This window comes from Spinacia oleracea, chromosome 6 (genome assembly GCF_020520425.1).
Source record: "Spinacia oleracea cultivar Varoflay chromosome 6, BTI_SOV_V1, whole genome shotgun sequence".
Classification (NCBI taxonomy): Eukaryota; Viridiplantae; Streptophyta; class Magnoliopsida; order Caryophyllales; family Amaranthaceae; genus Spinacia; species Spinacia oleracea.
In genome coordinates this window covers 101,029,796-101,056,520 of record NC_079492.1, presented here as the reverse complement: position 1 = coordinate 101,056,520, position 26,725 = coordinate 101,029,796, and the positions used below count along the sequence as shown (strand labels likewise).

General features: G+C 36.2%; 1 protein-coding gene across 4 annotated transcripts; it reads left to right on the top strand.

Annotated features, from left to right (window-relative positions):
- Positions 1-607: 607 nt before the first annotated feature.
- On the top strand, positions 608-24,927 carry LOC110785043 (CSC1-like protein At1g69450). Of its 4 annotated transcripts, none has more exons than XM_021989484.2 (12): positions 638-867; positions 1,406-1,554; positions 2,240-2,568; positions 3,508-3,663; positions 3,794-3,857; positions 4,688-4,897; positions 6,799-6,966; positions 11,074-11,372; positions 15,937-16,213; positions 18,612-18,893; positions 19,823-20,056; positions 24,201-24,927. In XM_021989484.2, exons 3-12 carry the CDS (start codon positions 2,288-2,290, stop codon positions 24,387-24,389), a joined length of 2,160 nt encoding a protein of 719 aa, XP_021845176.1. In that variant the 5' UTR covers positions 638-867; positions 1,406-1,554; positions 2,240-2,287; the 3' UTR covers positions 24,390-24,927. The 4 variants fall into 4 exon arrangements, with proteins under 4 accessions (XP_021845174.1, XP_021845176.1, XP_021845175.1 ...); XM_021989483.2 differs by having other exon boundaries at positions 1,363-1,554; XM_021989482.2 differs by lacking the exon at positions 1,406-1,554 and having other exon boundaries at positions 608-867.
- The last annotated feature ends 1,798 nt before the right edge of the window (positions 24,928-26,725 follow it).

Here is a 26,725-nt window from a genome sequence, read left to right as displayed (position 1 = left end):
ACGATTATTACAAAATCAAAATCATCAAAACATACAATTTATTACTACAAAATTGAAAAATTACCTCCAAAACCTGATTACCAGCTGCAGAATTCAGATTTGAAGAAGAAAAATTAATTTAATTTGATGTTGAAGTAGAAAAATCAACGAACTTTTGGAAATTTTCATTACTTTCTCTCTCTAAAAAACCATTTAAGAAAACATAGTTCACACTTTCTCTCTCCTCTTCATAGTTTGAATTCAAAACATAAAACCCAGAAGAATATATATGGCAAAAATAACAACGAATCAAATAAAAACGCAAAAAACATAGTTGAAAAGAACAAAACCTTTAATGTTCTTTTGTTCAAGGGAATTGTTCTTTTGTTTAAGGAAAGTGTTTTTTTTATCTCGGGATTTAATAAAAACGCGCGTTTTGTGTTTAGTGTTAGTCGTTTTGATCCCGATGCACCTAGAGCTACGTGCACACGTCTGCACCATCAAAATTGCTCAGTTCTCCTCATTTTCGATTTAACTTTTGGATTTTCGATTTCGGATTCCATTCGGTTTTACCGGTTTTTTTACAGCACTACGTTCCAGCAAAGACTTTTCTCTTTCTAACTTTCACAGTCGACATTGAGCATGTGTTAGATCTTTTTCAACCATGGAACTTGGCATTAGAAATATTCAAAAGGAAACAGAAAATACCAACAGAAAAAAACAAATCAAAGAAAAAAAAACTTGGTATAAAAAGGGTGGAGTATCCAAAAGTTATTTGAATTGCTGAGTGGTAATTCCATCAACTATCAACAAAACAACTAATCCCCTTTTCTGGGGTACCCATACTTCTTGAATAAGTGCAAATTTTGATGTTCCAAAAAAAAAAAGGTTTGAATTTTGTTATTTTCTGTTAATTAGTTTGTATTTTTTTATTTATAACTGGATATTTTGATTGGAATTGTTTCCTTACTACTAATTAAGTAAATTGCTTAGTTTTTTTCATGTTTTGTTGTTTAATTAATAGTTGACCCTTTTCATTGCATTGTAATTCTGCATAACAGCTGCTTGAAATGATGTTTGCTTGGAATTAATTGTATTTTCGATTATGCTTTGATTTTGGGTATTTGAGATTGGTCCATTAGTTAGTTCTACTCTTGGTCCATCATTAGTTATTGGGTTTGAATTATTGATTGATTGATAATATGTGAGTTAACTTGGTTGGATTGGGGAGTTTGTAAACTGAGGGAGGGGATCATGATTACCTATTAACTCGAGTGCGGTGTAGAAGGAGATCAATGCGTGTTTTTTATTGGAAAGAAAATGATGGGTTTTTATTGATTCTGGAATTACTCTAGATTCACTTACATTTTGTTTTATGTTTAGTTTAAGTTAGCTTATGGGTTATTGACCATGATCAATGAGATAGCTTCGCGGTGTGATGGTTCTTGAGAAGGAGGAAACAAATAGATAGCTTATGGAAGCTATAGGGAGACATGCATAAGCTATCAGAAAAGCTGTCATCTGTATGGAGTATAACCTTACAAAAACAAAAGAAAAACAATGGAAATGATGCAGGTGAGCAACTGTTGAAACTGGATCAATATAGAGTAAATTCTTGACGTAGTTACATCGTTATTTTTGCCACATCCTTGCATATTCACCTTGTGTGGAAGTAACTAAATCCTATTAATATTTAATATCTGGCTTGCAATTGATGTGATATCTATACAAGGTGTATGCGTATCCTCCTAAATCCCATCCCTATAAAAAATTATGTAGACTATGCAAATGAATTTTTCTTGAACATGAATGAAATAAAATGACATGAATATGACTCTTTTATGAGGTGAGCCCGAAGAACGCGGTTTATAAACTTTATTGAGTGTGTTCAATAGTTGAAGTGTTGTTTGCTAAATGTATCAGTGAATTTATACCGCTATCCACAAGGGTACTTGATCTCAAAGGTGATGTGTGTACAGGGAAAGGTAATAAGGATTCCTTAGAGGCGTTGCATAATGGTATAGTATGGTCCTCATATACATGCACACTGCTCAACCTCTTCATCTTCTTTTAAATGCAATTACCTTTGAATGCATTTCCTTTTTGGTTTACGGTATATGCTTTAGGGCAGACTTCCTGTTTTCAGTTTGCTTAAAAGTTTCTCTCCTGAAATCTTTCAGTGATGAAATTGCTGTTCTATGTTGATCAATCTTATTCAATTATGTTGCATGTGTGACTGATGATTTGTTTCTCATGGCAGGTTTGCAAGTTCTTTACAGATAATCAGTGATACGGATACCCTCCAGAAATGATTGTTTCTGCTCTTCTGACATCTGTTGGAATAAACTCCGTTCTCTGTATATTATTCTTTGCACTTTATTCCATCTTAAGAAAACAGCCAGGGTATCTTTATGTATATGTACCGCGCTTATTGGCTGCAAATGGAATTGAAAAGAATCTTCATATCCGCCTAAGACGGATGATACCTTCCCCTGGTTGGGTGAAAAAAGCATGGAATCTTACTGAAGAGGAGTTATTGTCAACTTCAGGCTTGGATGCTGTAGTTTTCACAAGGATTATTGTCCTCTGGTAAATATAGTTGATGAAATTTTGGAACTTCAGTTATTCAAGACAGATGTTTTATGCCTTAAATAAAATTTCTGAATTATTGCCTTCAATAATGGAATCGGTGTCACCGAGAGTCTGGTACAATAGGGGTAAAAAACGACATAATTTGGGACCTAAAAATTAATATTTTTTTGTAAAAAGGTATGATATCATTACAATTTTCCAGCCAGTTATTACCAAGGAAGAACAAAAAAAGGCAATCACAGTGACGGCATCTGTGATTCCCTTTTTATCAGTAAATTTTTGATGGTTTCATTCCAAGGTCCTCCATTATTCGGATTAGGACTTAAATTTATGAATGGAGCATTGGTTGTGTAGCATCAAAGTATGCATCAATCAGCATTGTATCTCAAAAATGGAACCTCAAAGTTGTGGTATCAAGTTCAAGTCATCAGTCTTTTGGAGTGCACTTCATAGGAAACTTTTGATTTTTCCATTTTGTCTCTTTGAACCCTGTTAGCGTCTCAATGTTTAAAACCATTATTGAAAAACCTTATATATGGGTCATTTTAGTTCTATTACCATGACAAATATACAATAGTAGTGCGATGAATTGATAAGGTCAAGGTATATGTTTGTGCTAAGTTGCTAACCATTGTACAAGTCATCATATAATAGATAGTTACAGGAAATTTCGTCACAGTATCAATTTACATTGAATATCTAATAGATGTAAGATCCAGGCTTCACTCCTTATCGCTGATTTACCATTTGTCTGATGCAACTTTCTGAATGAGGTGCTACAAATCCTTTTATTTATTTATTCTTGAGAATGTACGTTATATTACTTGTTATAATGTAGAAATGATCTGTATATTGTTTTCTTGAGGTTTTATTTGGGATCAAGAGTCCTTTTTTCTTCTTGAAGTTTTTAACTTTCTATGCTGCACTTTTTCGCAGTTTGAAAATATTTTCTTTCGCTGGGATTATAGGGCTCTTTGTTCTTCTTCCAATAAATTGTGCTGGGACGCAGCTTGCAGCATTTGATATTACTGCCATCTCCGGTGAAACCCTGGATTTATTTACCATTTCCAATGTCAACAATGGGTCTAAAATGTAATTACATTTAGGAAATTCTACGACTCCTCTTCATTTTCTGAAAAAAATATGCTGATTATGTCGCTCTTATTCTCAGTTAGCTCAGTAAAGTGGAATAATTTACTTATGGAGTTTGTTTCTATGGCAGGTTGTGGGCACACTGTACTGCTGTATACTTGATTACTGTCTTTGTTTGTTTTCTTCTTTATCATGTAAGTTATACTACATACATTTTTTGTGTGTGGATTTTGTAAGAAAAGTCTGTTTGTTGTTCCATGCCCAAGTGTCATAAACACTAGATGTTTTTGTTGTTGGTGTCCACAGTGTTTCTCGTGTTACTCTGTTTGAGGACGACATTGACATCAATGTGAATGTCATCGGAGTCATTTGAAAAGATGCTTTTTGCTGTAATCGGTTCAAGTTAGCCGACCCCAAATCATTTAGGGACTAAGGCTTGGTTGTTGTTGTTGATGATGATGTTTCTTGCTGTTGAGTTCTTCTGAGTTAAGGATTTAATTATTGCTAGTCTCTTCTTTCATTGAGGTTACTAGCATTATGCTTATCAAGTAACTCAAAGAAAAGGCTCTTCTCTGCGGTTTTAGCACATAAGCCAACTACCCACCAATATGTAAATAATCATCAAGCTGCCATCTCTCAGCGACTGCAAATTTACTAGAGCTTATATCTCTAGTGAAAACTCGAGAACAGTCACGTACTCACACTCATGGTATTCACCATAGTCTATTATAAGGAAGCTCACATGCATAAGAGTATGCAAAAGTGCTTTCGTCAAGTACTATATTGAAATCTTTTTGTTGACTCTAGAGGGATGATTTGCAGTTATCGCTGCTAATTACGCTTATTTGCAAGTAGTGGTCAACACTTCTCTGAATTTATACCTTTTCGCTTGGACTGATCATGCTTCGTCATATTCTCCTGTGGATATTGATTGGTGATATCAGATATGTAATGACTTAATGTGATAGATTCTTTGCTAGACAATGATGTTCTGATTGGATCTCAAATACCTGTTTTTCTGCAGGAATATGATTACATTTCTTCGAAGAGGAATGCATATTTTTATTCATCTAAACCTCAGCCACATCAATATACAATATTAGTACGTGGGATCCCTGTAAGTCCAGGGAGCAGTGTGAGTGAGAGTGTTGGCAATTTCTTTAAGGAGTATCATTCGTCTACTTATTTATCTCATGTGGTGATTCATCGGACAAATAGATTATTCTTTCTCATTGTAAGTCCTTTTGCTAAATTTAAATATTCATCCTTTTATTGTTGTCTTCACGTATTTTGAGCCTAAGTCTATTGTCCAATTTCTTTTGTTTACAAATATGATGTCTACTTGACTGCATTGCAATCTATTCATTCCCCCGATCAGCACTTACCTATGTTCTAGTTCTTAATTTTCTTTAAGCATAAAGGAAACTATGGTTTACACATCAAAGGAACATGCAAGTAATGAAGATTTTTAGCCCAGGATAGTATGTAACAAGCCATCATTTTATCTGTTTGAAGGATCTGTTACTAGTAAAATTAGCCTATCAATCACTTGCCCGTTCAGAGGATGCTACATAACAGACCCCGGTGATGGAATGACTATGTATCAAGCCTGATGTTGAAGGAATTTTAGGTTTCATTTTGTTCAGTTTATCTTTGACATCTGTCACATGCTCGTCTTGCTTGAATGATACATGTCATATGATGTCTGTTCGTTATGTCTACTATTTAATGTATACATATCATTCTTTACAGCAAATGGGATATTGCCTGTTTCTTAATTTCTTTGATTTGGGTAATTTGCAAGGAAAAAAGTACATATGGGAGGTTTAAACGCAAATTTATGTTGCTCAGACTCTTTGCGGCTCCGTTTGGTTTGGTGTAAAACGTTTTCATGGAAAACAATTTTCCTCTTTTCAATCTTTTTATGTTGTTGGGTTTGACAAGGGATGAAATTTTTTTTTCCATAACTCCCTCAAAGGTAGGGAAACCACTTTTCCATCTTTCCTCCTTACCCCCTCTTCCTTTTCCCCCTCAATGTTCACTCATCTTCTCCCATTTTCTTTTTTCTATTGATTTTCTTTTAAGGAACCAAACAAAGGAAAACTAGTTTTGAATTGTGTTTTCCTTTGGAAAATGTTTTCCATGGAAAATCATTTTTAACAGAAAATGTTTTACACCAAACCAAACGGAGACTGAGAGTGTCGGATTCTTAAGAGCTACCTGCCATGGATACTGAAAATTTTATATGCTTTCACATTATACTTTAAGGAAAAACATAAAGTACCTCTATCCATTGAGGATTTGAGGTGTGGAGTACATGTCAGACATGGGAATCGCAAGAGTTTTGGAGAACTGGAGGAATAAAGGCATGCATTTGGTAGTTTCTGGGTACAATTGTACCTTATAATTTTTATTTTCTGAGTTATATCTGGAAAAGATTAGGTTATTTAGTTATTATCTCCTGGAAGATGACCTTTTTATGCTTGGGAATGTAATGTGTTGCTTATAGTAGGGCATTGTATTGTTCTTTTTGGTAGTGTGTAGGATATCTCTGAACAAATATTCTACGTTTCTACGTGTAGTTAGAATACAATATAGGTCTGTAGATCTTGGATTACTACTTTGTTATGCTTGGTAAACTAATAACTTCTGTTAGGAGTTTGGGATATTATTCTACAAGTAATTTGTAATTGATGCTTCCCTTGCCCTACTGATCTTGGAACATAATGAAATTGAACAAAGGATGTACACAATGCACAAGCTTCCTGCTATTTAGTGAATTAGCGCACGGTATGGGGAAGGTCCACATTTACGCAGCCTTACCCTTATTTCCATAAAGAGGCTGTTTCCGGGGATTGAACCCATGACCTAACCGATAGCAAGTAGACACTTGACTATCGCGCCAAGGCACGACCTTCAAAACAATGAAATTGAGTATTCAATTTTTTCCCCCCTTTGTGATAGGTTTTCTCCATTTCTCTCTCTTGCTTTTGCATTTATAAATTGAGATAGTGAATGTTGCTTGAGTTGTACTACTATGTGCTTGTATATTTTTTGTTAAGGCAATCGATCTTTTAAGCTTCATACGTCTATTCTGAAATTCGATCTCTGATATATGCTTGTATTTCTTCTTAGGATTACGTGAAGAAAATCTATCGAAGATTCAAGCATAAACAATCAGAACCTGTCAAAGAATATTCCAGATTTGATGATTCCTTTGGAGTGCAAAAATCTAATCTTGAGAACGGGGATCTAGAAGAGAGCCTGATAACAGAGCAGTGGGATGCTTCTTTTTCTGGGCAAGTATGTCGTGAACTACTTTGTTGTCTGACTGCTCAGATTAAGTTTCAATTAGAAATATGGTTTCACATTGGTCTCACCTCATACTTGTTTCCTATTCTTTTGGAGTATGCCATATGATTATATGAGTATCGGACTTCTTCACTAACTTAGATGCATTCGTGACAAAGACCTAGGGGATGATTTGTTCTTGCTTTGGTGAAATGTCATTGTAATTTGCTAAGCCATTTACTATTTTATAAGTCATTAAGTAGAGCTATAATCCAATCTTATGCATGGCGAGAAGCTTTGATGTTGACTGGTGGTATTATTTTTGGCAAAATCCTTCTAGATTCGTCTTTCGCCAAATCATTATATTCTACTAAGCTAGGGGATATCAATTTATTGTAGATTTATTTATCACCCCATAACGTATGATGATGTGATGTGTCTAGGGGCTGCAAATGAGTCAAGTCGAGCCTAGTAATAACGTTATTTAGCTAAGCTTGTTAAGGAATATTGGTGCTCGAGCTTGAACGAGCGTAATTCGAGCTGGGCTCGTTTAATAAAATACTTTCTCGGGCTCGGCTTGAGCTTCCTCGTTTGTATTTCAAGCTCAATCTCAAACTGAACAAGCTTTAAACGAGCTTTAGAAAACGAGCTTTGCAACTCAACCTTTTTATGAAGATAAAATAGAGCTGTTTTAATAGGTAAAAACTTACTTTTTTAACCATACAAAACTTGTACTTTACTATTATACTAAATAATGTATATTGTATAATTAAATTATAAATATAATTTTTAGGGAAACATATTTTTTTATATTATTCTATTAAAAATATTTACTAGCTATAACTAGCAACCAACGAGCTATAAATGAGCTGTTTGTGAACACTAATGAATCGAACATGATGTTGTTCGAGTAAAACTCGTTTAGTAAACAAGCATTAAATATTTGCTCGAGCTTGTTCAACTTCTTGATGAACGAGCTTTAACCGAGCTCGTTAGCTAGCTGTTTGTAAATGTCTTGTCTCATTTGCTGTACACTGGAAATTCAAGAAGTTGAGGAAAGAGGAAATGTATTATTTAAAGCTTGTGTCCTGGTACTGCTTTATACAGCTATGGGTTTCTACAAGATAAGTTATTGGAAAACAAGAGGCTCATTTCCAGTTGCTAGATAGTATTCAGAGCGCCAAGATATTTATAAGAGATAAGTAGAGTAAAGATATACAGAAATCGCATTGCAGGTGACTTGGCGCGTAGGTTCATTAAGGGCTGGCTAAATTTTACATTTTGCAGGATTAAGATTACATCATGTACTCCCTCTGTTCCTTTAAGTTGGTTACGCTTTCCACTTCAGTCAGTTCCTTGAATTGGTTACACTTCCTCCCACCCATTTACTTTACCCACTTACAACATTCTTTCCTACTTTTTTATATAAACCCCATTCACAAATCACAACACTCTATCTCCTACATTTCTTACACATGTCCTACTTTCTACCCTCTATCTCCTACTGTTTTTGGGTTATTGCCAGTGGTGCTCATAACATAGATCTACTTAAAATATACCGGACATGTTAATATAACTCAAGTGTTCATTTGTTGAAGCAACAGTGTAGTATCTCTTCCATTTATATATAAGATATGTTGACAATTTAATTAGATGAAAGCATGAGAGGTGATTGTTTTAGAAATAATAATTTTTTGTTAAGGTTCTTAAGCATTTCCGATGGAGCCAAAGATTCATTTGTTCTTTTGGCTGTGGGATGTAATGGACTAAATCAAAATGGCTCTTAAAACCTCTCCGCTTCCTTTCCATGAAGTAGAAGATGGTCGTCCCGTTGTCGTCCCTTTATCGCTTTTGGGTCAATTGGAAACAACCTCTCCGCAATTTGTAGAGGTAAGGTTGCGTACATCCGACCCCCCCTTACCCCGCTTCTTGCGGGAGCCTCTTTGAGGCTGATGTTCTTAAGCATGACCCTAGAATTGAGATTTTTATTATGCATCTGTGCTTATTTGTGTACAACTACCTACGTTACGCAATACTTACATCGTTTCTTATTTGGGCACTATTTATCAACCAACTTTGACAATCTTTCTTTCACCATTATGTAAGAAAAAAACATAGTCAATTGAGATCTTGTTGAATCCATATCAATGCGAGGATTCCAAATATTAACTTTTTATAATTTTCACTTATACGTAGTTAGAGATATGTCCAAAGAAGCGTGTTGGAATACGTGAAAAAAAAGAAATGATGCATGTGAAACGGAGGTAGTACTAGTTCTGCAAGAATCTGCCACCTTTTCTCTCTTTTTTCGTGAATATGTGACTATGTGCATGAATATGAGTGTATCATGCTGCATAGGGAAGTACATCTTCCTGATGAAATTCTCACTCAACCCATGATTTGGTTTGCCACTCAGGCAGAAAACGTCCCAGTGCATGTTACTAACGGAGAGCTTTGAACTTTAATGTCTTGTGGTGGAGCTTTGAGATTTTATTAGTAGGGTAGTATCCAGATTTTGTGGTGGAGTGGCATTTAATGTCTTCCATCCAGACTTGTGAGGCTTGGTTGCTTAAGACCAAGAATTGGACTTAACTCTCAATCCCTGGACCTTAGACTTCTTTTTAGAACGTGGACTCATTGGTCATTTGGTTGGTGCTTACAATGGATGAAATATGGTAGTCTTAGTTCTTATATATTTCCTGCGATTGTTAGCTTGGGGGAAGATCTTTGAGCCTTGTGAAAATATTAAGGGCTAGAGTGAGAGATCTTGCACACTAGTAGAATTGGAGGCCTGGAGTATAGGCAAATTTGACTTAGCTCCTTTGATAAGACTTCTTCTTACAAGGTTTCAGGGGAAACTAAGAACTCAACCAGATCCTTAGACATGAGTGGACATGACACTTCAGACCTTTTATACAAGAAATTGTTTTCCAAATTGTGACATGGGGTTGGCCTAAGAAAAATCTTGGCCCTTTCCTACATTGGATAACTTGTGCATCCCTTCTAATTATGCCCTGGTTGTTAGCATGGGAGATTTTTTTTTGAGCTTTATGAGAACACCGGAGCTAGAATGGGATGTGGCATTTTTTCCCTTTGCTATGAGTCTATGAGTCATGATGCCACTCCAAGTGCTAAAAGGTTTCAGTTGCCAGGGTTTTGGACGTTGTTGCTTGGATGAAGAAACTGTACATTACTTTTCGATATAGCACCTTCTTTCGGACTTTCATCATCTTGAGTGACCTACCTGGCAACTTAAAAGTATTTTTTGTTCCATATACGGCTACAAAAATAAACAGTTATCAGCAAGGGAATGCTTTCAGTTGCTCTAGTTTTTGTTTATTCCTTAGTTCTAAGTTTCTAATGTCTGGCAAGGGATAGTACAGAATCATGCAATAATCTCCTTTTCCCCTGTTATCAGCATGCAATATTGTTCTAATGTTAAAATATAACCTGAAATGAAAACCTGGTATATTTAATTTCTTTTATTCCCCCACTTTTTGCTGATTAACTATATCTGTTTAATTTTTTGTTCATTCCTGGCATGCAGACCACCAGTCATGATAATTAGGTGAATAGGTTAAGTCAGTGGATGATGTTAATTTGACTTTATCTCCACACAAGTTAATATTGCCAGTCTTCTCAAATAGTGTATAGTGTGTAATAGTCGCATAAGGGCACTTTTGGTATTGCATTATGATTTTGTTATGTGGTAGCTTGGGGAATAAGTTGACTGGGTAGAGTAGAGAGGGAAGAAAAAAGAAGCAGAATATCTGTATATATGGAGGATATAAGTGAGAACCATAATCAGAGAATTGAGACTTTTATTTTGCTTTGTTTGCTTGTAGTTTGGGAATGCCCTGACACTTGAAGGCCTTGGATTGTAAAACCATTGTTGATGATTTAATTGTATCAACACTACAATCAATTATCCATTTCCCCTAGTTTGGTGTCTTCCCCAATATTAGTCTTCTGTCAAGTATATTTATTTTCCAGATTATCATGAAAATCTTCATCTTCTTTTAGATTTTTCACCAAATATTCAGTCTATTACATAGTTACATAATGGTGGTCGTCTGTGATTGCTGACATCTTTGTTTTGTACTTTTGTCAATGGTGAAGGAAGTACGTTCTGCTTTTGTATTCTTCAGATCTAGATTTGGTGCTGCAATTGCTTCACGTTTACAACAATCTGAGAAACCTACAGAATGGGTTACGGAGCAAGCCCCTGAGCCAGATGATGTGTACTGGCCATTTTTCCAAGCAACGTTCTTGCAAAGATGGATGTCTAGAGTGGTGATAATAGTCGCAAGCACACTTCTGACTGTTCTATTTCTTATACCAGTTGTACTAGTGCAAAGTCTTGCCAATCTGTCCCAACTGGAGGTCTGGTTCCCCTTCCTGGCAAGCATTTTAACCGCGTAAGTGATTATGCCATCTCGTGATTTCTGTGAACATTGCTAGTTCAATCTGCCTGTCATAGAAAAACTTCTAGAATCGTAATCTTTTTTCTTCTTTTAATCATCATTATAATTGGACCTTAAACTGTGTTAGAATTTAAGATTTGGAGAGAAGAAATCAAAGAGGAAGAAGGATTGTTGAAGTCGCCATTGAAGGCTACCTTGAAGAGCTCTCAGGCTTTTGTCAGACTACATTTTTGCATATTAATTACTTGAATTGAAGTCTTTCCAAGGAAAGTAATGAACTAATCAAATGTAAAGTCTAATCTACACTATTTATACTAATGAATACATCATAACAACCTAACAAGTAACAAACGTAGTTAGGCTTTAGTCCTCTAACTGCTTCAGTAGACTTGACAGATACAATAGTGAAGTGGGCTTGAATCAAGTCCTGGAGTGAACACGAGGCTCGTATATTCCAATAACTTGCTCAACTTGTAGTGAAAGTTATATCTTAAATGAAACTAATCTACAAGTGCATGAGATTATTTTTGCCAAAAGCTTCTTTCTGACTCCAACTTCATGGTAAAGAAAGTAAACACACAAACACACAAACACACAAAAAGTAGTTGAAAAGAAAGAGTAAGGGTGAGGGTTGTGAGACAAGAAAAACAAGGGACACGAAAACAATGTTGGTTTAAAGAAGAAACAAACTGTTATAAAAACACAATTTGAAACAATATAAAGTAAAAATAAAATAAAAGCGAAGAAAAAAGTGATTAATGATAAAGGTATTTTCCGTCGTTGAATGAGTACACCTCAATCAAACAAAATTTATAAACTCCTAACTAACCGGCTATATTGGCTATAGCGGCAAGCATAGGGATCGTCCCAAGAGAATGAATATGTTTGACTTTTCAATCTAATGTGTTCAAAAGCTAGTTCGAATGGAAAATGAGTTTTGAATTAATCTAATGAAAGCAAGAAAAGTATGAAATAATGAACAACTAAAGAAATTCTAGAGATTTCGGGAATCGGCAATGGAAATTGATTTAAGGGAAGAACAAGGTCAAAACAATCATGATGATGCAAAGACTTGGTGCATAGGGAAATAGAAACTAATGACGTGCTCGCCACCTCTCGGATGGAGCACGCGAAGCATCTAATCTATAGAAAAGCTTTCGCATAGTCCTAGAACTAGACCACTTGCATATAAGAACTACTATTCACTTGCATAAGAGAGGTTCACAATGTCTTGCCAAACCTAAACTATGCTTTCCAATCAATTCTAATCAACTAGCATTTGCAACTACTACTTATTTAGTCATGGACATCCTATCACCAACTCACATTTAATCCCAACATCAACCATGAATTTTCCTACAATTTCCCCAAATTCATTCCCAAGGCTTCACCCCTAACCTCTAGAGTAAGACTACTCAATTAGCATGATTAACATCAAAATTAAACTAAAATTAATCCTAATCATGAAACTAATTGAATTAAAGAAACTAATTGAATTAAAGAAAATCAGAAAATTCAAATATCAAAATTGGGGGAAAAATCAAGAAAATTCAAAACATGAAACTAATTCAAGAATTCAACAATGAAATCTAAGCAAGAACGAAATTAATGAAGCAATTAAAGAATTAAAGAACAAATCAAAAAGAAAAGTAGAATTATACCTTGAATTGTAGAAATTGCATCAAACTTGAAGAACAAAATTGAAGAACAAAACTCAAATGAAAGGGAAAAGAAATCTGAATTTTAATGCTTGAATTCAACTAAGAATTAAGAATTTGAAGCTAAGAATCCTAATCCTAATCTCTAATCTAAGCCCTAAACTAATTCTCTCTCTAGAATTCTAATTATGAAATCTGAAAATGAAAACTAACTAATTACGTAATCTCCACAATGCTGCGAATTTAAGTTTTTATAACAGCAATCCCGCGCACTTGTGCGATCGAACAAAGGGTATGTTCTGTCGCACAAGGGCCTGTTCGGTCGCACAAAATGATGTTTGGTCGCACAGCAAAAACTCAGCAGCTACTGATCTCTCCCTGCCTATCTGTGCGCTCGAGCACTGTTAAACGCTCGCACACCAGGTCCTGTTCGACCGCACAGCACTCCTTGTGCGACTGAACAGAACTGCTGCTGCAGCTGTTCGCGTGCTTGCACTGTGTTGCGCTGCATTCTGCTCAATTCTTGGCTGCTGCTCTTGCGTGCAATACTCAGGGCTGTTGATGCTATCAAGAGGCTGCAAGGGAGCTCATTGGAGGGCATATGAGGCTGCTGCAAAGGCAAGTGTTTGGCTGCTACAAAGGCGAGTGCACAAGGCTGCTGTGTGTGCCTTGTTGCTGCTATTCTGATCTGCCTTTGCTTGGCTGTGCGCGTGCAATGCTGGGCTCTTCGTGCACTTGTGGCTGCTGCTAGGTTGTGGCTTGTTGTTGTTCATTTGCAGCAACTAATGGCTTGCAAGGCTGATGGAAGCACACACACATAAGGCTCGCTGCACATAGAAATCGTAAAGCATATTATTGAAAATCAAAAATCGTATTATTTATTCGTATCGCAATTTTCCAAATCGTAAAATCATTTTAAACATCGTCAAGCATAATGACACATTATAAACACGTCAATGCTCAAAACGACCCTTACGCAATGAGAATGCGCACAAAAGGCACGTTTTAAGCAAAAACGACTAAAATCTACGCAAGATGAGAAAATGTTACGATTAATGCAAAAATGCGATAAACGAACTAAAAACGATAAAACTAAGCAAAAATAATAATAAAATGCTAATAAAATGAACTAAAATCCTAAGCTAAGAGCGACATAAATGTGGCTCATCAATTAACATTTAACAATAACAACAAATGTAAGAGTTTGACAAAACCTTTAAGAAGTGGGTAAAATAAAACAAGCTAAAGGGAGAAAAGTTTGCAAAAACACAAAAGTCATATCATGTCTTCGGCATAAATTCTCTCTCTCAACTCCGCCCTATCAGACGCCATCCCTTCCTCAATCCCCAATAAACTCATACCACTCCCAATCACCCTCTTCCAAGTTTGTTTAGGTGTCCCTCTACGCTTCACAATTCAATCACTTTGCCACTCTTTAAGCCTTTTTTTCTAACCAGCGCATCACTCGGTCTCCGTCTTACATGTCCAAACCACCTTAGTCGATTTCCCTTATCCTATTCTCAATAGGTGTAACACTTACTTTCTTCCTAGTTATTTCTTTTCTCAACCAATCCTGTTCTCATCTTATTCTCAAGTGCATGAGAAGGAGTAGTGTAATATGCAAATTAGTAAGAGGGACTAGACAACCACCAAAAATGGGTGTACAACTCTGGAAGATTAGAAAGTACATTGAGATGGTCATGCTTACGAAAGCTTCAATGACCCCACAAGTCTTAATGGGTTTTTATCCACTATGTGACCTTCATATCATGGTTACATCAATGGTCATTAAAATCTTTCTTCTTTCTTTTTATTGGTAGGTTTTTTGGTTATCTTGGGCAATGCAGTTTATAACTGTAATACTACAACATAAGGATCTCTTTGCAAATGTATCTTTTAGGGGGGAAGGAAATTAGCTGTACTGCCGAAGTTGAATTTCTCTCAAACATCCAGATTCGGATTAGCTCAAAATGGAGCTACCCAGGTTCTCTTGGTCTAGGGATATTCTCTAACTGGGCCTAAAGGTGCCTCTTTGTTTTGTTCTTTTTGATGTTCACTGATCTTGTTCTAACGAAGAGGCCTGGTATGATGTCAATTTAATATGTACATTCCTTCAAGCTTCTTGAATTATAGTACTTCAGTAACACTGTGCAGTTTGGTTTTGATATAATAACAACTTCATATTTCCTTAAACTGGGTCTTGAAATGGGCTGGTGTAAATTGGTTGTTCCCTAATTTAATACATGGTGTCGTGGCTATTGATTAGGTGTATGACGACCACTATGTTAAAGTATGAGTTGATTTTTCTCCAAAAAGAGATATGTTCTCATGGTATATTTATTAGCATAAGAAATATCTTGAAATGGCTTCGGTTGAGTTTCGACCCTATATTCCCGTTGACTTTCTTTCCGTTAATCTGACCAGATAAAGAGAACTCCCTTCCTGCTGTGTTAGTGTGTTACTTTCACTGTCCTTAGTTCTTAGTTGTCCTGAATATTCTTCCTGTCTTCCTCAGCTCCTGAAATTTTGTTGATGTTTATCATTCTTTATTCTCCATGACCTGTCCTTTCAGTGCTGTATGAAAATAATCTTGATATTAGCTTAGCAGCACCACGAAACCTAATTTTAATATGTTGTGTGCTTTTACTTATTCAAAATATTTGTATTTTTTTCCCCGCTTGTCTGAATTACTGTATTGCATACTGTGAATTGTGAAACATGGTTAATTGGTTGCTATCTTGATGTTTCTGTCTTGATTTCTGACATTGTATGTCTAGTATGTCATCCAAATTACTATTTTTTAGAAGTAAAGCAATGCATCTTGTATGTTGTGGCCCATAGTTAAACCTACAATTTTCTTGTAAAACATCATTTAATAAGTTTTGCGTATGGTCTTGCAGAAAAGTGACCCGTCAAATAGTCACAGGCTATCTTCCAAACCTTATTCTTCAGATATTTGTAAAGCTGGTGCCTCCTGTCATGGAGTTCCTTTCATCAATTCAAGGATATATATCTTTCAGTGAGATACAAAGAAGTGCATGTGACAAGTTCCTTTGGTTCATTATATGGAACATCTTTTTTGCTAATGTGCTTTCTGGGTCATTTATCAACCTTTTTTCTGTTCTCCTTGATCTCAGAAACATTCCTTCACATTTAGCAGTCACCGTCCCAGCACAGGTAAGAGCTCTTTATCAAGGATATTGTAGTTCGTACTTTTATTTATTTTATTATTATTGTGAATACCCCCTTCAAAACGTGTTTTTTTGGAAAATGAGTTCGGTCGTGGAAGTTTTCATTGGACACGGACAGAAAAAGTGAATATCCGGTTGGGAAGTGAAAGGTAGAATGGAGGAGAGAGACATTAACGGCCCGTTTGGTAGACGGCCATAAATGGTGTCAATGGGAATGAATTTGTATGCAAACTTGTAAGGAAAATCAATATCTATTCCGATGGTAATGCTAATTCACTCAAAATTATCTCTTTTTCTTTATAAATTTCCATTACCATTTGGGGAGTGGTATTAGATGGGAATGCAAATATATGAAGAAAAACACCAAGCTTGAGACAAAATTTCATTACCATGTACATCATGATCTTAATTTCTTTCCAAATAACACTAGGATTTATTCCCATACCTACCGTTTATTACCGGCTACCAAACGGGCCGTAAGGGGAGGGAAGAGTTTTTTGTTTATTTAATTTTTGTTAATTGTTGAGCTTTTGTGGAGAGTGTATAAGAAGAGTGAAAATGGAGAGTGAATCTAGCATTTCTCAATTGAATTTACCAAAGCCCTTTCTCTCTTACATGGGTCTTACACTTAGATATCTAGTGTATCTTGCTCGGAGTCTTATTATTGACTTTATTCAGAGGCATCAGGATGATATTGATGTTTATAGCCATTTCCACCTTGCTGGATAAAGCAAGATTTTTTAAAAATTTCCGTTTTCCAAGATGTTTTGTTCAATTGATTTAGGCATTTTCCCTTAAAATGTAGTTGTAGATTTGATGTAAGGTTTTTTAACAGATTGCAAAGGCACACACAAGACACAAAAATAAGTAAAGCCATGAATCCAAAATTTGAGACATATCCTGTTCCAGAAATCCCAAAAAGAGGAAAAAACACGGTTCTCATACAGATTCTCATTTAGATGAACTTTTGCATATGGTACAACAGCTACAACCCGAGTTTGTTTTCATAAAATCACTGAATGGAAATGGCCCTTGTATGCTATTTAATAATCCCAAACATGAACAAGAAAAGTGACAGCATGACCATGTGGCATGGTCTAGTAGCTCTACACAGGTAGTCGTGCTTATTAGCTGCATGCCTGCCCGTGGATATCTAGGTAAGCCCAGACAATTTCTTCAAGGACGCTTCCACAGTCAGGCAGTCAGCATGCAGTAGCAAAGTGTGTGGCTGCCTGTCCCAAGGACTTAAAGTTCCAATGGAGCTCTTGGACAGTAAATTCTTGCAAGTTGATTCATCACTAGTGTACTGAGGACTAGAAGTGTATTGAGGAACTTTTAACTTGTCTTTTTTTTTATTCCTTGGGAAAGGGTTCTTTGTATTCTTTTCATTCCAAAATTTCCAAATAATTCCTCTCGTTTCTTTGGTCCCCCAAAATAACTTACTCCCTCTGTTTTTTTTTTTTTTTTTTTTTTTTTTTTAAAATGCATCGCTTGGAACGGAACACTTGCGAGTGCATCATTTAACCATTAAATATCTCTACTTTTCTATTTGTAAAATTATAAAAAGTTAATATTATTAAAATATGTATTGTGAGTTTGTGACTAATCCAACAAAATTTTACATAATAACATTTGATTTTTATATATTGGTTAAAAATTCAAGTCAAACTTAGTATATGAATAGTGCAAAGTCAAAGTGATGCATTTAGAAAAAAGAACGGAGGGAGTATTACCTTATTACCCCACATATTACCTTTCCACACTCTCCCCTACTTTTCCTTATTCTCGCCCACCTTTTTACACTTTCCTACTTTATTCTATCATATCTCATGCAGGCTCACCTTTTTCGTAATTTTCTTAAACAATGTATCTACAGTAATGTCCATTTCCAATGTAGCCAAAGATTCATTTGTTCTTTCGGCCGTGGGATGTAATGGACTAAATCAAAATGGCTCTTAAAACCTCTTCGCTTCCTTTCCATGAAGTAGAAGATGGTCGTCCCGTTATTGCTTTTGGGTCAATTGGAAACAACCTCTCTGCAATTGCAGGGGTAAGGTTGCGTACACCTGACCCCCCCTACTCCACTTCTTGCGGGAGCCTTTTGAGGCAATGGGGTAATGATAATGATAATGAATATATGTATCTACAGTAAGTTAGTTGAACAAAAAAACGGAGGTAGTATAAGTATTACGAATTTACGAGGACAAGTCTCTGACTGTCTCATTTGATATAATCTTGCTGTCCAGCGTCTCCAGCATGTTACTTTATATGCAAGGGAGCTTTTGTAACTCTTCTTTCTTGTAATGAGCTATTGAATGTTGGAATTAACACCCCTCATGATATCATATTACAATTTCTTTTTGTTGGTTTTTTTTTATCTGTAGGCATCTTTCTTTATTGCTTATGTCGTCACTTCGGGATGGACCAGCACATCATCTGATCTCTTTCGTATAATTCAACTTATCCAAAGCTTATTGCGAAAGTGTTGCTGCTGTAATAGAACAGCTTCCGATGAATTTGAACTTCCATATATTTATTACCACAGGGAGATCCCCAAGATTCTGTTTTTTGGACTTTTGGGTATTACATACTTTTTCCTGGCTCCGCTCATCTTGCCGTTCTTGTTGGTGTACTTCCTCCTTGCATACATAATTTTCAAAAATCAGGTAATTTCAGTATCTTTCTTTTTTTAACCACCTTATATAAATCCCAGCAAATTTCTTATAATTTCTGAAGATCGCGATTCACTATTAATTTGTTGTTGGTCTTAGCTTGTCTCTCACTGGTAGAGTTTTGGCTATTTTAAGCTGAATTATTGTCCCTATGTTATGGGAAAGTGTTCTTTCTGTTTTTTGTTGCTTAGTATTGAAGCTGATGGTTGTGACTGTAGCAAAAGTTGGGTGTTTAACCATATTCAATCTGTATAGTACCTACTTGCAAAAAGGGCAAGATGAAATACCCCACAACACGTTTCCAGTCGACCTCCCAGAAAGGAAGAAAGATAGAGACAAGGCCTTAAAGAGGAACTCAAATATGAAAATTTATTTTATACAAACTACTTTTATGAATTTTATCTGATGCTTGGACACCTAGAATGGTATGAACCCTGACCACAATGAGTTAGAGTCCCTGAAAATATGTATGCAAAAAACGAACTTATCTTTACCCCAGAGTCTAAGAAACACAGGGCGAAGGTTGTGTTTTTAAGAAATCACAAGATTAGATATCCCAGTAGGTTTAGACAATTGAGATGAATTGCTGACCCTAACTGTGTGAACATAAAGTTTGCGCTCAAGATTAGTTGTACTCTAATAATATGTGTACCTGTCACTTTTATTCTGAACGCAAACGAAAATAGAGCTAGATGTTTCAGCAGCATTAGCTGATTGCAATTTGCAAATACATAAGTCTTCCTTTATTAACACTAATAGCTAGCATACTCTTTCTTGATACCAGGTATCAATACAATTTTTTTGATTATCTTCACATATCATATCAATCAAGAAAGTTGTAAAAGTTCATTTTTCTGCTGCCTGCATTTTTAGGCGTTTCTGACAAGAAGCCTTGACTAATGCTCTATCCTTTTTTCTTGCAGTTTCTTTATGTATATGCCCCGAAGTTTGAAACTGCTGGTAAATTTTGGCCTACCGTACATAACTGCATGATATTTTCGCTGGTGCTGATGCATGCTATCGCTCTGGGCATCTTTACAGTGAAGAAACTTTCATCAGCATCAACATTAATTTTCCCTCTTCCGGTACTTACACTTCTATTTAATGAGTATTGCCGGAAACGTTTCCTGCCGAACTTTGTCGCATACTCTGCTGAGGTACGCTCTTCCATGCAATGTGCCTATGGTTGTCTAAATATCCCCTATGTCAAATTGTCAATTAGCTTGCCATACACATTTACCTACTTGTGATCTTGACAAAGTAGATCTGGCACTCTGGATAGCAGAAGCTGCTAGCTATCAAAAGGCGCTAATTTGACTTTTGTATTGACCTTTTCAGGCTTCATACACTTGTCTCGTTTCTTCTATATATATTTGCATCCTCATTTTCTGATTGATTTGCTATAAAATGCTTTCGGATGCCCTCTTTTCACATTCCATCTCCATAGTGGAGGATATTATTTGACCTCACCCAAGTGCTAAAATGGCTAGTAATTTTGTAAAATGTGGAATATAACCTCTCTGACCGAGACGATGATTTAAGTCTTAATCTTGCAGTCAGTAACCAGTGAAACACCTTTGATGCTACGTAGGGAAGTTGTCACTTGCAACTTTTTTATCTTGAAAATTAAGTTATTATATACCCGAAAGTAGCTAAAATTCTGTACTATATTTAAAGATCCTGGCATACCTTCCTTATGCAGCTCCCAAGAAAACTCACTTTAGGCAAATAAGCCCAACTCCTATTAGTCCTAAGTCTCCTAACCATCAGACTAAACAAAATTGAGGCATACAGGAAGTCAGGAACAAATGAAACCTCATATTCCTCCAACTCAGGCTTAACATTCTCTAGCAAAGGTACCAATCCTATTTGATAGAGTGTACTTCCATGTTTTCCATTTCCCACCTTTTAGCCTTACAGATCTACAGTGGGAATTTTCTATATATTACCCCTTATTGTAACGTTTGGATCAAAGCTACTACTTCCTTTAAGTATCATATGGTTTCTTGCATGCCTTATGGTTTAAACAGAACCTGCTAAACTTGTTTTTACAATCCTCTTGTGTGTGGCTGCTTTCCTGTCATTCTTGTTTACAATCAACTTGCTTAAACCTGGAAGTATTTATCCATCTGCACAACGGGTTCCAAACTTCCTTTTTTATAGCACATTCCAAAAATAGATAGTTACGAATTTTAATCTGTTCTCCTCAGGAAAAACATTTTGGCATGCCTTCTAGTTCACAGTGGGACCAAATTGTCTTGGTCTCCTGGTCCTGGATGCTTAGCTAGCATTGTTCCGCTAGCCAAGAACAGATATTGTATCGAGGAGAGCAAGAGAAGATTAGAGACATTCAGTTCAACCAGGAACTGAAACATCTGGAAGGAAGCCCAGGATCTTTGATTCTTATCTTCTATCAATTTCAAATTAGTTTGTTAAAAGTCAAAACAGTCCTCTGATCTCGAGTCGACTCCTTTAGTGACCCATGAAGCATAGGATGGGAGAAAGGCATCCCGTTTTTCATGCTTTTAATACACAAGCTAGTGAATATAAGTATGTGCGTTTCTTAGTGAGAAATAATGTGTTCCTTTGGTAGTGAATATTATGAGCTAGTTCATCCTCACACTCTAGATGGGAAAGAAGATTGCACTCTCTCGCAATTGTTCTTTTTGTTACAGGGTCATTCCACGGCCTTTATTTGCGAGAATACCCAAAAGAAATATATACCTGTAAAGAATTGGAGCATTGGTAGTTCAGAGTTTACCTAAGGTCGAAGATTATACACATTGCCCATCTGACAATGATCCTAGTCAGAAGCTCTTTCCCCCTCTTTCACCAAGCTCTGAAACCATTTGTTTACCTTTTGGGGCCTTGTACTAAGTTGTGTTAGAAATTGATGGCAAAAACATAGATGTGTAACAGAAATTGTGATTTTCATGTGGAATATATGATGCACTAGGTTGCATATGGGGGATTCAACTTTAGGAACTACTTTTTGTCATGAATGAAACGAGGTGAAGATGTGGTGTTTCTATAGGCCTCACAAAGCTCCTAAAAAATAAGTTTTTGTCAGAAACTTGTTCTCTCGCAAGTCGCAAATGATGCTCAGATCTTCATAATATTCTTCATTTCCTGGATTCACTAAGCACATATTGCACACTTCAATCACATATATACAGTAGGGCTAAGGGCGAGTTTTGTTCGACTTGTTTTCATTCATTTATTTTAGGCAATAAGTTTAGGATTTTTTCAAAATTACCAACTTATAGAGTCCACTTTTTCAAACTTACCACCTTATAAAATTTTAATTTAAAATTACCAACTTATAAAATCACAAACCTTCAAACTTATATTCTGTCAATTTTTCCGTTAGTTGGGCCCCTTTTTGGGTTATTTTATGTTTTCCCTCCAAAACTTCCACGACTTTACCTTCTTTGTAGCAGAATCACACATTCTCCCTCCTTCCTTCTCCCTCCTTCAATTTTCACCCAAATTCAATCATTTACAGAACCTAGCTTAAAGAGAAGTTATGGGTTGGAAATGGAACACAAGAACAAATCGAACATGATAAGGTGAAGAAAACAGGTACTTAGTTTCAATTTCGGTGGTTTAATTCAATTCGGGGATATCTAATTAATTTGGGGATTTTGTTTACATTGATTAGTTGTACACATTGGGGGTATATGAAAGTGATTCTAGTTATTATAAGCTGAATTCGTATTGAAATTGGGTATTTATTTATGAATTAAGGGTTGTTATTCAATTATTGTGAAATTAGGGTTTTTGAGTTGTAGAATTTGGGGGTTTTTTAATTTCAGACCATTAAACTGATTTAGGGAATGAGATGTGATTGTTGTTGGATTCCATGTGATAGGTTCAACTTTAAGAGTGGTAAATTACCACTTTACCCGATAGAGTTTTCTCCGAGGTGAAACAGTTGTCGACATTCCATATCTTAACTGTATGATCAGACGATGTAGTTGCCAAATATCTGTGGAAACAAAATTTAATCAGCATATAAACAGAATTATACTAAAAAAGAAACACTACATGCTGGTTTTAACTGAGGAACAAGACTCTCCAGAACACGAGCAACTAGGATACACAATGGCAATGAAGACGTAGGACATTAAAATTTCCTGTAAGGATATATAAATGACCAAGGAGTGAATTGATAAAAGAAAAATAAGCAAAGAGAAAAATAATCAGTTTGAATCTTATGATTCTTTCCCCATGATGATTCATTCTCCTTGCCGACTGAACAAATAAGGATTTAGATTTAACTATCCTTTCCCCTCACCCTTTTCTATTCCTTTCTGTAAGATCAGCAGATACAATAGGGAATGTATTCCTTTCTGTAGCCATTTCTTAATGTAGCCTTCCATATCTTGTTTCTGAAGTTGTGGAAGTTTTGGACGGAAAACATAAATAAACCCAAAAGTGGGCCCCACTAACGGAAAAATTGACAGAATCCGTTAACAGGTGGTAACTTTGAAGGTTTGTGATTTTATAAGGTGGTAATTTTAAATTAAAATTCTATAAGGTGGTAATTTTAAATTAAAATTCTATAAGGTGGTAAGTTGTGAATAGGTGGACTTTATAAGGTGGTAATTTTGAAATTTTCCATGAGTTTATGTAAGTTTAAGATATGTTTAGACAAAATAAGTTTAGATAATTCAAGTTTAGGTAAAATAAGTTTCAATAAGTTCAGGTACTCGCAAGTTAAGAAAATGTAAGTTAAGATAAGTCAAAATAAGTTAAAGAGAACACACCCTAAGATGCATCAACACTCGCTACATAACCGGTAAGTAATTTATAACAGTAAACTAGCATTCATAAACAATTTTTTTTTTGAAACATGCATCTAAATAATGCATCACATTATGTTATACTTAAATGTTGATGGATGCTCTTCAGAATTCTTCAAGAGGGCTTGGGGAATAGATTTGATGCTCTCCTTAAGGGCAGAGATGGAGTCTCACCCCAGTGTCCCAAATGGATGCAGAGTCCTTGATTATTTGCCAACAATACTGTTGGTAACCTTATACACAACACTTATTTCATATTCATGAATCATGAGATTGGTGACCTTATAGCTTTCTTTTTCATTTAACTTAAGGCATGTAGGACATTCTCCCAATACGGGACTTGTGGTGTTACAGCTAGAAACTAGAATGTCTAGCAAGTGAATGTGGATGATTATATGTAGTGGCAACCCTTGATTCCTAGGGACTTTTGGAATTTGGATAGTTTCTTTCTTTAATGCCATGCTTCATGAGTTCATCCTATGTTTTATATTCTCAGAGTTTGATAAAGAAGGACAGAGAAGATTTAAATGATTCAGAAATGCCGCAGTTCTTTAGTGAGCTGATTACTGCCTATATGGATCCTGCATTATCTCCATTGCAGTGCTCAGATTTCGATGGTCACGGAGTCCCTAGTTTCTCTGATATCTCCAATGATCATATAGCTCCGCTTCTCTCTCATGCTTGAATACTAAGTATGATCATGCCTGCAACTTGTGTGTTCGTTCTAATCAGCGTTCTCAAGTTAATGGAGGTTTACACAATCTAAGCTTCCCCAGCAAAAAGAAGATTTTCAGTCATTATTACCATTGCATTTCTGCTTCTGAATGTATATATTTGCCGTGAAGGCAAGCTTGTGCATGGATATGATGATGCATGAGCCAAAGCAGCTATAGTATTGTATATTTGTTTGCCTATTTGTACGTAGCGATTTTTTTAGCATATTTCAGCCGATGGTTGAAAATAGTTGGGTGAGTGAGGGGAGCTCAGGTGGTTACTAGTTCGAAACTCACTAACGGCAGGATCATCATCGAATAGATTGTATACAGTATACATGTATCATTGTATATTAGGTATCGTCAGGGCATTTGTTGCACTCTGCATTACAAAAAAAAATTCAAAATAATTGAAAATTTCAAGTTGTTCATTACTTCGCTGCAAATTAAAAGAACTATGTACTTTTATGTAATTGTAAAGAAACAATTTGAATCATCATTTGATTATCATTATGGTGTACCTTTTGTGAATAACAGTATGAAATGATTTTTGCCACTACATATTGTTTAGGCCTTTCTTGGCTCCCTATGCACATTTGAAGATAAAAACCTGATTTCACTTCCACTTGGAATCAACAGAGAGATTTTATTTCACGTTTTACTGTCACTTTAATTTTTTGGCTACTTTTTGTTTCCTTAATAAGTGCTCGTAGCTGACCAACAAGGTTTCAAAGATATTTTTAAGATGCAATTGGTTCAAAATTTTGGAATGCATCTTGGAGTCCCAGTTGATTTGGTAGGGAAGAAGCATACCAATTTTCAGTTCTTAGTTGACAAGATTGCCGGTAAGATTTCAGCTTGGAATTCTTGTCATCTGTCTCAACCTCAAAAGTTGATCCTTATCAATTCTGTTCTTATTGCTATGGTTTCCCATGTTTTTAATTGTATGGAAGTTCCTCTTTCCATATCGACCAAGCTTGATTCCATTTTAACTCGGTTCTTTTGGGCTAGTAAGTCAATTAAAGGGATTCACTGGGTTAGTAAGAAAGTTCTTCAGCTTCCTAAAGGGCTAGGTGGCCTGGCCATTCGAAGTGCTTCATGCTTGAATAAGGCCTTACTTATGAAGCACGTATATGCTAGCTGCTACGGTTGACCGTAAATTCTTGAAACCTTTGCATACTGGGATACAAGCTTTGTTGGTCGGACGACGTCTCTCCTGGGGTATGCGGGGCATGGGAAGAGCTTTCAACAATGTTCTTAGAGGTTGCAGTTGGAAAATTGGTAATGGGAAGAAAGTTTCGGCAGGGGGTAACAAGTGGGTCCTGGGTGGAATTCCTATTTATAGCTCTCACGTTACATTACAACAAGCTAAGGATTGGAAAGTCCATCATTTCATTCATCCTCTGGGTGCGGGTTGGAACCATGAGAGGATCCAGATAGCCTTTGAATTCCAAGATGCTCGTAAAATAGTTGGTCTTGAACTTCCAACTTCGGATACTGAAGATTTTCTTTATTGGGACTTTCATAAATCGGGTAAATTTACGGTTAAGACTGCCTACGCTATGCTAGCAGTTGAGGAATCTTCTGATATGATAAACGTCCCACAAAATAACATTTATAAGATGCTTTGGTCCTCGGGTATCCATCCTAAGTGGAAATTATTCTTGTGGAAACTTCTTCATAATGGATTGGCAACCAAGGTCAATCTGGGGCGAAAAGGTATCCAGGTCTCGATCCTCTGTGATGTTTGTGGGTGTGGCGAAGAAGGCATACAACATCTCTTCCGGTTTTGTAACTTTGCGCAACAGGTTTGGAGGAGTTGATCCCTAGCTATCCACTCGGAATTCAATGAAACTATGTCCTTTTCGGAATGGTTTATGTTTTATATCTGGCAATTTCAACGCCAGGATGGGAACCGCAGCCTGAGAATAGTGTACTTTATTAGTACACTTTGGGGCCTGTGGTTGACTAGGAATAACAGGGTATTTAGGGGAGAGATTTCGACAATTGCAATTGCTCAAGCGCTTATCAATAAGGGGATGAGTGAACATGGTTTTCTTCGGAATCAAAAACACCCATATTTAGGGTTTCTACATCCTCCTGAGGATTCTTTAGGTTTTCCACCAGGTTTTTTCAGGGCTATCATCTCGGGTACGGAAGACCAGGGTGCTCCAGCTATAATCTTGGTGGATGGTTCGTGGCATAAGATTACTGGGAATGCTGGAATGGATTGGGTTCTAGATGGTCAGTATCTGCAGGAGGGGAGAATTCTGGGAGGAGCTCAGCCAGGCACTTCTCATTCGGCTTT